An 11,664-nucleotide genomic window follows, 5' to 3' on the forward strand; every position below is an offset into this window, starting at 1 on the left:
TTTTTAACAGATAATGGATCACTATAAAATATAACTATATAAATTACTCCTGGTGAGGGAAATTCACACACATCTAAAGTGCAATGTTAGAACCATTTCCTTCTTTTCACATCCAATATCCAACCAAAGAAATTTGATTTTGGTTTTTGGTGTCCCTCCACGCCCTACTTTTTCCTTGCAGGTGTTGCATATTGCAAACTTGTTATGTTCTGTACACATGCTGAAGAATTTCCAAACAGCTGACATGTTGCAGGTTAATTCACGAGGTTCCCTACATGTGCGATAATAGCGCGGAGACGCGCTTCACACCGCGAGCGGGTACGCGAGACACACGGCAGAAAAGTTGAGAGAAAGGAAGAAAAGAGACTGTGCAGTCGCGTCCGTGTGTGCGTGCGTGCGTCCTTAAGAACTGTTACTCATATAACTTATGTTGTCAGTTAATTGTAGCATTGACCGGCAGGAAATCGGCATATGTCAGACTGACCTGCCGGTCGCCGGTCATGGCCGAGCACCGGCCAGTCTATTGGTGCATCTCTAATCACTAACATAATCAACGCCCCTAAACTGTATACAGGCTGCCTGTTCTGCTCTGTTTGTGGGCACCATTCACAAAAATGTCACCCAATAGTTATTTGGAAACACTATCTTAACACCAGGCATTCAAACCACACATTTAAAATATGTTTTGTGGAGATGTTGACTGTTTGAAAAAGACAAGTGCTCTACTTTATGCCTCTTAGGTCCTATGCTACTGTGCTACATATATAATAAATGTTGTTGTTTTGTGTGTGACTTTTATGTGTTGAGTGATTTGATGCCATTTCGTCCATGTCTCTCCTGTAAAAGGTATAATGTATCTCAAGAGCCTAAATATATAATAATAGTTATTAATAGTAAAGTTAAAGTGTGGGCGTCAGGCTGAAGAAGCCCTAGTTCAGCCTCTGGCTGGGAACTGCAGCAGCTACTGTAACAATGTGCCGTGATACAAATCACTGCTTCAGAGCAACCAAAAAATAGTCCAGCTTCCTCTCTCGAGCTCTCACTGGCTGGTTGCTCCCCTGAGCATGAGCTGGGAGAAACCTGTCTCCATGGTTACCAGCTGCTACTACTACCTTAGCAACACTGAATGACCACCCACTGACTGCTCCACACTGGCATGACTCAACAGCAGATGTGCAACCTCTGTAGTGTTTTACATCTGGCAAATGTGGTTGGGTGGAGGGGTTTTTGGGGTCCCCCAGACAAGTAGGTTATTGTAGATTAGGGGTCCCCCAGAAATTTTTGAACAGAGCAGAAGCACTTTTGTGTATTCTGGTGCCTTCAAACAGGTGGTTTGATACTTTTATCTGGCTATAGCAACAGAAACATTATAGGTACATTTTGTTATTTCATCCAGAGGAAGTGGTTGGCCCCAGATCACATATTTGAAGATATTAAAAAGCTAAAAGTACAGAAATTAATTTGATGACTAATTCAGAGCCATCTTTAATAATAGCCACTCACTGTTTATTTTTTTACACTTGAGGATCTCTTTATGCTTGCATGCAATTGCAATTTCTTTGAACCCGAGAGGCCCCAGTACCAGGGGAACCCATGGAGTAGTTAAGAAAAATTGCTTTATTATGTCTATTTATAGAAAATATGAATGCTACTGTACTCTTTTGAAAACATTAGATCTTCATCTTTCAGTATTAATAAACCAATTGTATGTTCTTAAAACAATGTTTTATTACGAAGTATTTTAACACTAAAGTTGTAAAAATATTAACTTCATAAAAATAAGAAGTTGTATCAAAACATGACATGAAATTGCTGGTATCGCTAAAAACTAGAACGCTCTGAGCTTTAAAATGACACCCTGAACGCACCTTAACAGAAACACTAGTGATTGCTATTTCCTTGGGAAACGAGCATAAAGACTTTTTAACAAAAACAAAAAGGCTATAAGCAACAGGCAAACAATATATGAACATTTACATTTTTACATTTACAATGACAGCTACGTTAGAGGCCACGTCACGCCTGTGTGTATGAGCGTGCTGAATCTGCTGGGTGCAAGGTAGCAGTGAAAAAGTGGAATAAAGTTTCAGTGATTTGGGAATTCTCTCAAAAAGCAAGCAGAATGGATTTGATAATGAAGCACTGACATAATCTGTAAATATGTGGGAGGAGCAATTTAAAGTACAGCCCCAGGAAATGGTAAAAAAAAAACAAAAAAAACGGCACATTAAATTCAATATGGCAGACTTCCTGTGGGGTTTAGGGGGATGGCTCCAAGAGGCTGTTTTGTAAGTGTAGAGATAATGCATATGCCTTCTGAACTTTTACATTTAGGTGAAATACACCGTGAGAGCTACTTCGTTGAAATTTTGTATAGGGCGCTATCGAGCCAATTCGCTACACGAAAAAGAATGAGGAGCAATTTTTATAAGGCTTCCGGTGTATGAAGTTGTCGGTGCTCAGGCCCCAATAAGGGACCTACAGGCCCCCATAAATAGCTGTACCTGTGGCAGGAGAAGACCTGCTCCGCTACTTGTATGGTGATATCACACTGCTCTCCCCTCTGGTACAGATCCAGCAAGTCAGCTCCAAGGCCCGAGGCTGACTCAATAACATCTGGAGTGAAGTTGAAATGGATAATAAAGAGTGAAGAAGAGACTTGTGAGACACATATTGTGAGATGCATAACATGGGTGGGTGGGGTGGGGTGTGTGTGTGTGTGTGTGTGTGTGTGTGTGTGTGTGTGTGTGTGTGTGTGTGTGTGTGTGTAAAAACAGAGTTAGCTATCATTTAACCACTTAATAAGGGGCTGTTCTCGACATTCAGAACATTATTATAGCAGCAAAAATATTTCAATGTAAAGATACAGCGGAGTAAGCAGATAATGGAGACACACTCCCTCTGTGTGTGCGTTAATCCCAGCTTCTCTTTGTTTTGATAACCCATCTGGCTGTGCATGCATGGGGCAATAAAGAAATGTAGGTATTTCCCGTTTTGGGGAACGGTCTGCAAGAGTCGCGTGGAGGCAACCCCAGCCCGCTGTTTTTTTTCAGTGTTTCGAGTACAGCCCCTTTAAAGAGATATTTTGCTGATTTATATCCAGCTCTGCATCTCTGTGGCAGTTTGGGCAGTGTGTGTAGATGAACGATGTGTGGCTTCCCTCCGTGGCCACAGTGCACCCAGCTGAGCAGAGCAGCGGAGGTCTGCCTGACATGAAACACATTGTTTTGTTTCAAAGACCACTGGTGCTCCGAGGTCTGTGCTCTGGCACCATGGAGGGAAGCCAAACACTGTTCATCTAAACACAATGCCCACACAATTATGACACAGAGCTGGATTCAAATCGGCTAAGTATCCCTTTAGCTAAAAATACTGCAAATAGCGAAAACAAGTTTTTAAAGTATCCATAGCATGGCCAAGCTGCAATTAGCAGTAACAACAACATGGATCTAAATGAGATTAGCACCTAAACGGATTATGGCGGAGATAACATGATGTGAAGTACGGGGGAGGGAGGGGTCAGCTGAACGGCCATATAACATAGAATAAACCTCCAATGGAAAAGCTTGTTCCTCTGTTTACCTGAGTCAGTGGAACTATGGTCTGCCGGATTGGGAACAAGCAGTGTACTTTCTGGCACTGAGCCCTCCACGTCTGGGATTATTTCAGACGAGCGCATGCTCTGGTCTGCTGTGTACAGTCGCCTGCGGAGGGGAAACTCTAAAGGTTAATTAAAACTAGGCCTTTCACACTTATTTAAATTACAATCTCATTTCATGTAATGTGACTTCAATGACACAGAAGGTAAGCCACAAACCTTAACTGTGCAGCATTTTCCATTTTTCCTCAGTGAAGTAATTTATAAAGTGTCTGGCAATCTCATAAATTTCCTTTACAACCTGTTATAGTACATTTGCCCTGAGTACTTCTGCTGTAGCATCCTGGCTTGTTCTGCAAGGGATCTTTGTTGCATGTCCCCATCTCTCTCTCCTCTACTATCACTATCTAATAAAAAAAAACATTCAACGCTGGTGCAGTAAGAAGTTTGGCATATTTTCTTATATAGAAAGTTTTCATAGAATAACACTTTTGTATTCCTCAAACCAAGGAAAAGAGCATTGTTTTGATAGTGGTGCCAAATTGTACTTGTATCATTACTGGCAGCTTTATCATATATCCAAGGATATCCAACCCTAGCCTGGACTCAACCTTACTATGTGCAAAACTTCCCCAGCGGGCTCTCTCAGTATAAGAAAGCAGTGGGTCTAAACCTGGGTCCTCTGGAATCAATGTGCACTAGGGTTGCATGATATATCAACTCAATATCATTATCGCAATATCACGATGCGCAATATTATATCAAAAGTGTAAATATGCAATATTTTGTTTATTTTGTGGAGCGATGCGTCCCGTCCATTGGCTCGTGTGGCTTTGTTGTGTTTGATTTAGAACCCGCTTGAAACGTTGTAATGATCATGTTTCATTGGCCAGTTACCGTGCCACTTGCACGTTAGTGCACGTCAGCGCACAGGTCCACTACATGACAAACCCTATGGAGCGTACCAAGTGACGTGTGTGCATATTTCGACAGAGTGACAGCGTAAGTGAAGAAATGGATAGAGACAATAAAAAAACAGAACGAATCAGAGATGGGAAAGAAAAGAAAGGACCTAAAGAGAGAGCGAAGGGAGAGTGAAAAGAAAGAAAACAAAAGTAAGAAAATGAGTGTTGCTCAGGTAGAAGACAAAATAACAGAGATTGAAGTCATTCTAATCTCTTCAAGAGGAAACTTTAGTGGCCAAAAGTAATCCCATCCCGCATCTATTTCTCACCAGTAGCTATCCCACAACTTTATAAACAGTGGCAGAGGCAGAGTTTGGAGTCGGAAATATTGAATATTTTTCATCCACGACCGACCTGTGGTCTAGCCGCACTACGGAGCCGTACATAAGTCTCAGTGTGCACTATATTGTTGTGAATCTATTTTGATGAATTTTCATATGCTTAAAAATATCGAAATTAATATTGATATCGCAATATTCATAATCAATATCACTTTTTGTCAATATCGTGCAACCCTAATGTGCACCTCATTGGAGCTGTAATAAAAGATTGTCATTATCAATTAATCTGTTGATTTTCTTCAGAATTGATCAATCGTTTTGTCATTAACATAAGATTTTTTCCAGAGTATAAGTGGATTCAGATTCTGAGCTTGTTTTGTTCAACCAGCAGTCCAAAAACTCAAGGCAGTATTGAAGCAGAGGCAGTCTACCACCAGCAATGTTACTTTTTGTTCCATGGTATCATGTTTCAATGTGCTGCAGTTCTACATCAGTGTAGCTATTATCTTGCTTAGAAAAAAAATAAAAAAATGATCTAAGCCTAACCTATTTTAAACAGTCATGCTCTTTGGTAACCGATTCAACAGGAATTCATTTTTATTAGGATACTCATGAATGCCAAACTATCTTACCTAGATACTTGAACTCAGCAATGTTGCAGTTGCCGTGTGTAAAAGAAGCTTTAAAACAAACTGACTCCATGGTAGTGTAACCAGTCAAAGGTGACTCTTTCTTCTAGTCCTAATCACAAACTGCTAATGAGACACAAATCAGTGGATAAAGAATTGTGCACTCTAAGAGACCACACTGCAAAGCCTTGATGAAAACTGCTACTCTAGAAACTTAGATGATTATAAACACGCATACACTTTGGGATTTGTGTGTCTCAACACAATGGGAAAATGTGCAATTTAGTATTAAAATAGCTGCAACAGTATTTGAAAAGCTCCTTGAAACAAACAAAGAGATCAAAGATGGTGTGCTTGGCGCCCTCTGTCAGAGACTCTGTGAAACTGTAATACTAAAAGAGAAGGATAAATTATGTCTCTTAACATCTCCTACTAGCAGATGTAGAGTTTGGCTTCATGTGAAACTATTGAGTCGTATTAAGAAATGTTCATACAGCTTTCTTCTAAAGGGGCAAATAGAAATTGTCTAAATCCTCAAAGTAGAAAAAGTAACAGCAAATATAAGCTGCAGTAATCAGCAAAAAAAAAAAAAAAAAAAAATTACTTGAACCCACTGCCTACCTGAGGAAATCTTTCAACCCGGACAGCTCATAGTCAGACAGATGAATGATGGTAGGATCTTTGTGTGTCTCTCCCTGAAGGACATGAGGAGCTCTGGCCAACAGTATGGCTCTGTGTGCTTGAAGCGAGCCTGACCCAGCATAAAGAGAAACATCTGCCTCCAGCTCTTCCTGCAGCAACCTGGGTAAATGCAATACAACATTTTATTTGGCTGCAATTAGGGCTGGGCAATATATCGATGTTATATTGATATCGTGATATGAGATAGAAATCGTCTTAGATTTTGGATATCTTAATATCTTAATGTGACATAAGTGGTGTCTTTTCCTGGTTTTAAAAGGCAGAATTACAGTAAAGTGATGTCATTTTTTTAAAGCATAACTCTCGCCAAAATGCAACCTAGGGTCTTTTTGTGAACGTACCTGAGTCAAACCTTCGTTTAAAAGCATATTTAGGACGGAATCACCACTTAAGATTTATCGTATTTTCGTTCAAATGGCCTTTTGAATGGGAGTACTAGGGGCACTTTTATGCTAGCCTCAAAATATCTATTTTTAAAACACTAAGAAGGCTCGACACAACATGAAACTTTGCTCAAAGTATCACCAGGGGCTCTAAATCGTAACAAAAGCATTGACAACATTGTTTGTGTACCCAGAGTTTACTAAAAAGTAAGGTTTTGAACAACTCCCCGTAGCTCTTGTTTCCGGCCGCAGCCATTTATCAGTCAAAAACAATCGATTTATGAATGCAACATAACAGGGAGGAGAGTAAAGATGGAAAGCTCCTAAAGTTTAGTTCCATATAAATGCACGGATTATTTATTGTTTTGTTGTTATTGAAAAACAATATTGACCTTGTAGTTGAAAAAGGAGCGTCATATGGAGGCCCTTTTAACCATCCTCTAAAGTCTATGAGGTTCAAAGATGAATATGATAGCCTATTTTTCCACTTCAGACTAACACAAGCACAGCCCTGAGGCAGTGCAGTGCTTCTTCGCGAGCCTTATCTCTTGTCCCGCCTCAATAACTGATCTGGGTGACCCAAGAATCAGTCAGCTAAAGGCCAATAGTGCGGTATATGTTCTAATGCTGGTATGTCCATTACTGTAACCCTCTGATGAAAAGTGCAAAACAAGGAGACTCACATCCCTATCAACTAAAACCCAATGAACTGCACAGAGCCACGTGACCTTGTTTCTTGTGAGCTTCCAGTCATTGGTGAAGTTTACTGTAACTTTGCTCTATGCTCTATAAGTTTTATAGCCTATGTTTTAAGAATGTTTATGTTATTTAAGAAAATATCCTGACTTTGTGCCCCTACTATCGCTCATGCTCTCAAAACACCTAAAATTCTCATAATGCAATTAAATCATGAGACGAAACCCTCCTGGCCTCCTAAATACCCAAGTTTTTTTAAAGCTGTCACACCATCAGGTTCTAAAACAGGTTTTCTTTAACAAAATGTTATGTCTCAAGTAGGGCTGAACAATTTTGAAATAATATCTAATTGTGAATATTTTGTATGACTGATTTGACTGAAAAACATATTAAAATGATTATGGCGTGATCTTTGCAAGATTCTGTACCAAACAAATATGTTTGCTTAAGTCTGTAGAATAGGATGTGTAGGCTAGGGCATCTCTGCAGTAGGGGTGGGAATCACCAGAGGCCTCACGATACAATATCATCACGTTACTTACTGTATGTCACGATACGATATTATTTCGATTTTAAACATACTGCAATATTCTGCGATATATTGCAATGTATTACCTTTTTTCCAACTTAAAATTTTTCCCAATTTTAAATGATGTCCCCAAAGGAAAATGTTGTCAACATCTGTTTCATCAAAAAATATAAATTTCTCTGTTTGTTCATCTCACTTCAAATTTATTGCTGCAAAATGGGATTGTCAAGCAGACAGACTGACCAACACATATATCATAAAAGATCAATACTTGGCGTCTGTGTATCAATACAGTATTGCCACGAAAAATATCGCGATATTATACTGTATTGATTTTTTCCCCCCCACCCCTACTCTGCAGCACAACAATATTTAATTTAAATGGTATTTTGGCACACATTTCACCTTTAACAACTATTCCTTGCGGCCATACATTTTCGATTATTGTTCAGCCCTAGTCTTAAGTAAAGGTTGGGATAACCCTGATGACATCATCAGGATTATTTTCCTAACTCTGAAAAGCTCCTCTAGAGTCACAGAAGATATATAACGTTTTTACAAGCTGAGTTACTACTCTTTGTGACAAGTTAACTAAACTTAATAAAGTAAAATTGGTGGAGTGTGGGGCGGCCTCTGGCTCACCCAGTGGGAGCATTCGCCCCATGTTGGCCGAGTCCTGCAGCGGCCGGGGTTCGAGTCCGACCTGCGGCCCTTTGCTGCGTGTCATCCCCCATCTCTCTCCCCCTTTCATGTCTATCCGCTGTCACTATAATAAAAGGGAAAAGCCCCAAAAAAATAATCTTAAAAAAAAAAAATTGGTGGTATCCCTTTGAAAGGTTCAAAGTATTCATTGAGTTAAGATTCAAACAATTGTGAAACCTGTTTTATACTGTATGACAGCAATGATCCTGATTAAACTGGATCTACCAGCAAGTTATTTATACCAGTTCACTCTTACTGATGATGATCACATGCCTTTAAAAGAAGCTGCAGAATGCAGCAAGAAGATAAGAACACTAAATCAGAGTATTTCCATATGACAGCCCTGTACTGTATTGACGGCAGTGGGAATAGATCCTTGTTATTGACATTTGCCAATGATCAACATTTAACCCAGGCATTTGCAGTTCAGTGCACACTGAACATTTCTTACCTGTTAAGGTCTGCAGATAAGGCTGACGATAAACGTCTCTTCAGCTGCTCTTTGTATTTGCATTCTTTGGCATGGAACTCTCTTGCAGCCTCTGTGGTGATCATGGTTCATTAGGTTCTCTAAGACAGACAAGACAGAGACCTCAGCCTGTGAATGTGTTAAGCAGTTCTAGAAGAAGAGGGCTAGATAAAAACCCAGTGGCATGCTGTTGGAACATTCCGGGGAAGCCAAGTGAGACTACTAAAAAATGTCTAAAAAATAGATACAATTAGCTTACATACTGCTAGAATACAACAAGCCACGTGCGAAGTAATTTTATGCTTTCATATTTTTTATGATATGATGCCATCTTCACCGGACTCCCTCACTTAGGTGACTTGACACGATTGGCTCTGCTGCGAGAAGCGCACACCATCTTTCACCACACACTGACTTACGTTTACCACAATTGCAACTCAGACAGACGCTGCTAGCCAATATGAAGAAAATCACACAAATTCAGTAACTATTAGCCTATGACTATATGTGGCCTAGAACATTATTTAACCGTAACGTTGTTATTCAAACAAACAACACATATTAATAACACTTAACGTTAGCTTCCAGGAGAAAACGCCAGTATCACCAAGTATAACTATCATATCTCTCTATTTTAAAATAAGTGGAATTTATTCCAAAACAAAACACACTCAGCTACATTTAAACACGCATACATATGCCTACACATGCATTTGCTCTTTCTCAGCCCAACACGGTCTGTGCTGTAACGTAAGCTAAATAACACTAACGTTACTCTCATTTTCCTCTCGCGGCTAGCATGATAGCGCTAGCTAACATGGGTTACCGTTAGTAGTTAGCTAGTTATCTTTTGGAACCTTAAACCCTGAATGCCTGGTGATGAATATGCCGGTATTAATGAATTGCAGCCGATAAATGTCTGTTAGAATCTATATTAAAGGGTTGACCCACTGGCCGATGTTGACATCACCGCCACTGCACGCTGTTCGCCACCCACTAGGACAGGGTTCACAAAACGAAGGAGTGGACAAACCGTCATAGACCGGAAGCAGAAGCATATGCGCAGTGCATACGGACGGGGCGGTGCCCCCAAATGATGCTTTCAGGTGCTGCGCCTTACCTCAAAATTCAAGTAATCCTTCAAAATAAACGCTTCTGGCTTGCTCGGTGATAATGGGAAGGTTATGTTATTATGTGATAATACGCCTCCCATTCACTCATACTACATCGTTGTAATAGGCAGCAATGCCTGTCAGATCTGAATCTGACGGTAAGCCTATTTTATTGCAGTTAAAATAGGATTTAATTTTGTGCACACATATGTACATTTCAGTCTCATCATTCTGTAATTTGCCTCGTTTATTGGGTGCATACATACAACAAAAAAACATAATAAACATTAATTATTAAGAATAAACAATAAATACTGAAACAGAGACAAATATACAGCCTACCAAATAGTTGTTTGAGTAGTTTAAGCACGGTGTACAATGGAACAAAACAAAAAAGCTGATAATAATATAATAATAATTGTCTTTGCACTCCAATCTGTGTGATATTCATAAAAAAAAGAAAGGTCCTAACAATTCTGACCTTATATACATTTGTTAATATTAATATTTCCGCCTGCCCCTGAAGGCAGCAAAAGAGCTTGCCCCTGACTGACATTGATGTCATTGGCCTGTCCTGCATCATTACTCCTAAATTATAATTATTTATTTTTTTAACTTATAATTTATGATGTCATTGGAAATACTCCAGCTCTGTGGATACAGGTCTAGCAATGCGATACTAGTGCAAATGTAAATTTTGGTGTAATATTGAACAACTTGGCATATAGCCTACTTTATAGGGATAAGTTACTACTACCTACTTACTACTAACCATTGATTTGTTAAAACTGTAAGGGTTTTCAGGGTTGTATGCATAGTTACATTATGTCAAAAAACTGTAATACAGCATTTCTTCCAGGGACAACCAGTTCGTAACACTGCAAATATAAATATTGCAATACTCTCATCCCACTGATGAGAGTATTGCAATATATAGGCTCCATCACCATTGTGTTACCCCCTTTCAGCGATAAACAACAGTTTTTTGTTTAGATGAAAACCTTCAGGATTACAACTTTAAAGTTTAATAAATAATGTATTACAGCTTAATAAATTATAAACAATAAGTCCCTTATAAGGACAATATTGTACAGTGGTTTATAATGTTTTTTTCTGGTTTGAAACAGACATCATGGATTGCCTGAATGATCTTTTCTCTAAATAGCAGTGGATGTGTGTGTGCTGGCACACTAAAACCTGTTTATGTAAGACTGATGAATACACACCTCAGTGTATTTCCGCATCCACATTTCTGTTGGCATATAACCACATCGGGAAGGAATATGAATGTAAAAAAAATTCAAAATGTTTATTCTACAGAGGAGACTTAAAATAACCAATGTTAACTGCTGTGTCACTCAGCTCTGCGCTATATTTAACAGTACATCTATTACTATTTCTGGTGTTTTTCATCTCTTCTGTGTGAAAGTTTGGAGTGGCTGTTCAGAGACACCAGCAAACACATGGGGGCTTGAGGCACACTGCACGGCTTCAAACACACCACTGTTATTATTATCTTAAAATAATTATAAAAAGCAGTGTAGTCCAACAGATTGACACTTAGTTTATTTATAAAATCAAATGGTGTAGACCTGGCT

The 11,664-nt window shown here is 39.2% G+C and overlaps 1 protein-coding gene across 4 annotated transcripts in view; it reads right to left on the bottom strand.

Annotated features, from left to right (window-relative positions):
• btbd8 (BTB domain containing 8) overlaps positions 1-9,980 on the bottom strand; it is a 36,212-nt gene extending 26,232 nt beyond the window's left edge. For 2 of the 4 annotated variants that reach the window (XM_028586962.1, XM_028586965.1), the window contains exons 1-5: positions 9,906-9,980; positions 8,937-9,055; positions 6,095-6,274; positions 3,583-3,704; positions 2,505-2,616 (exon numbers count right to left, since the gene is read on the bottom strand). In XM_028586962.1, coding sequence (XP_028442763.1) covers positions 2,505-2,616; positions 3,583-3,704; positions 6,095-6,274; positions 8,937-9,040 — 518 coding nt within the window. In that variant the 5' untranslated portion in view covers positions 9,041-9,055; positions 9,906-9,980. Of the gene's footprint in view, positions 1-2,504; positions 2,617-3,582; positions 3,705-6,094; positions 6,275-8,936; positions 9,056-9,304 lie in introns of all 4 variants that reach the window. The other 2 variants (XM_028586964.1, XM_028586963.1) reach the window with 2 other exon arrangements.
• Between the last annotated feature and the right edge of the window lie 1,684 nt (positions 9,981-11,664).

Source organism: Perca flavescens, chromosome 9 (assembly GCF_004354835.1).
Source record: "Perca flavescens isolate YP-PL-M2 chromosome 9, PFLA_1.0, whole genome shotgun sequence".
In the NCBI taxonomy this organism is placed as follows: domain Eukaryota; kingdom Metazoa; phylum Chordata; class Actinopteri; order Perciformes; family Percidae; genus Perca; species Perca flavescens.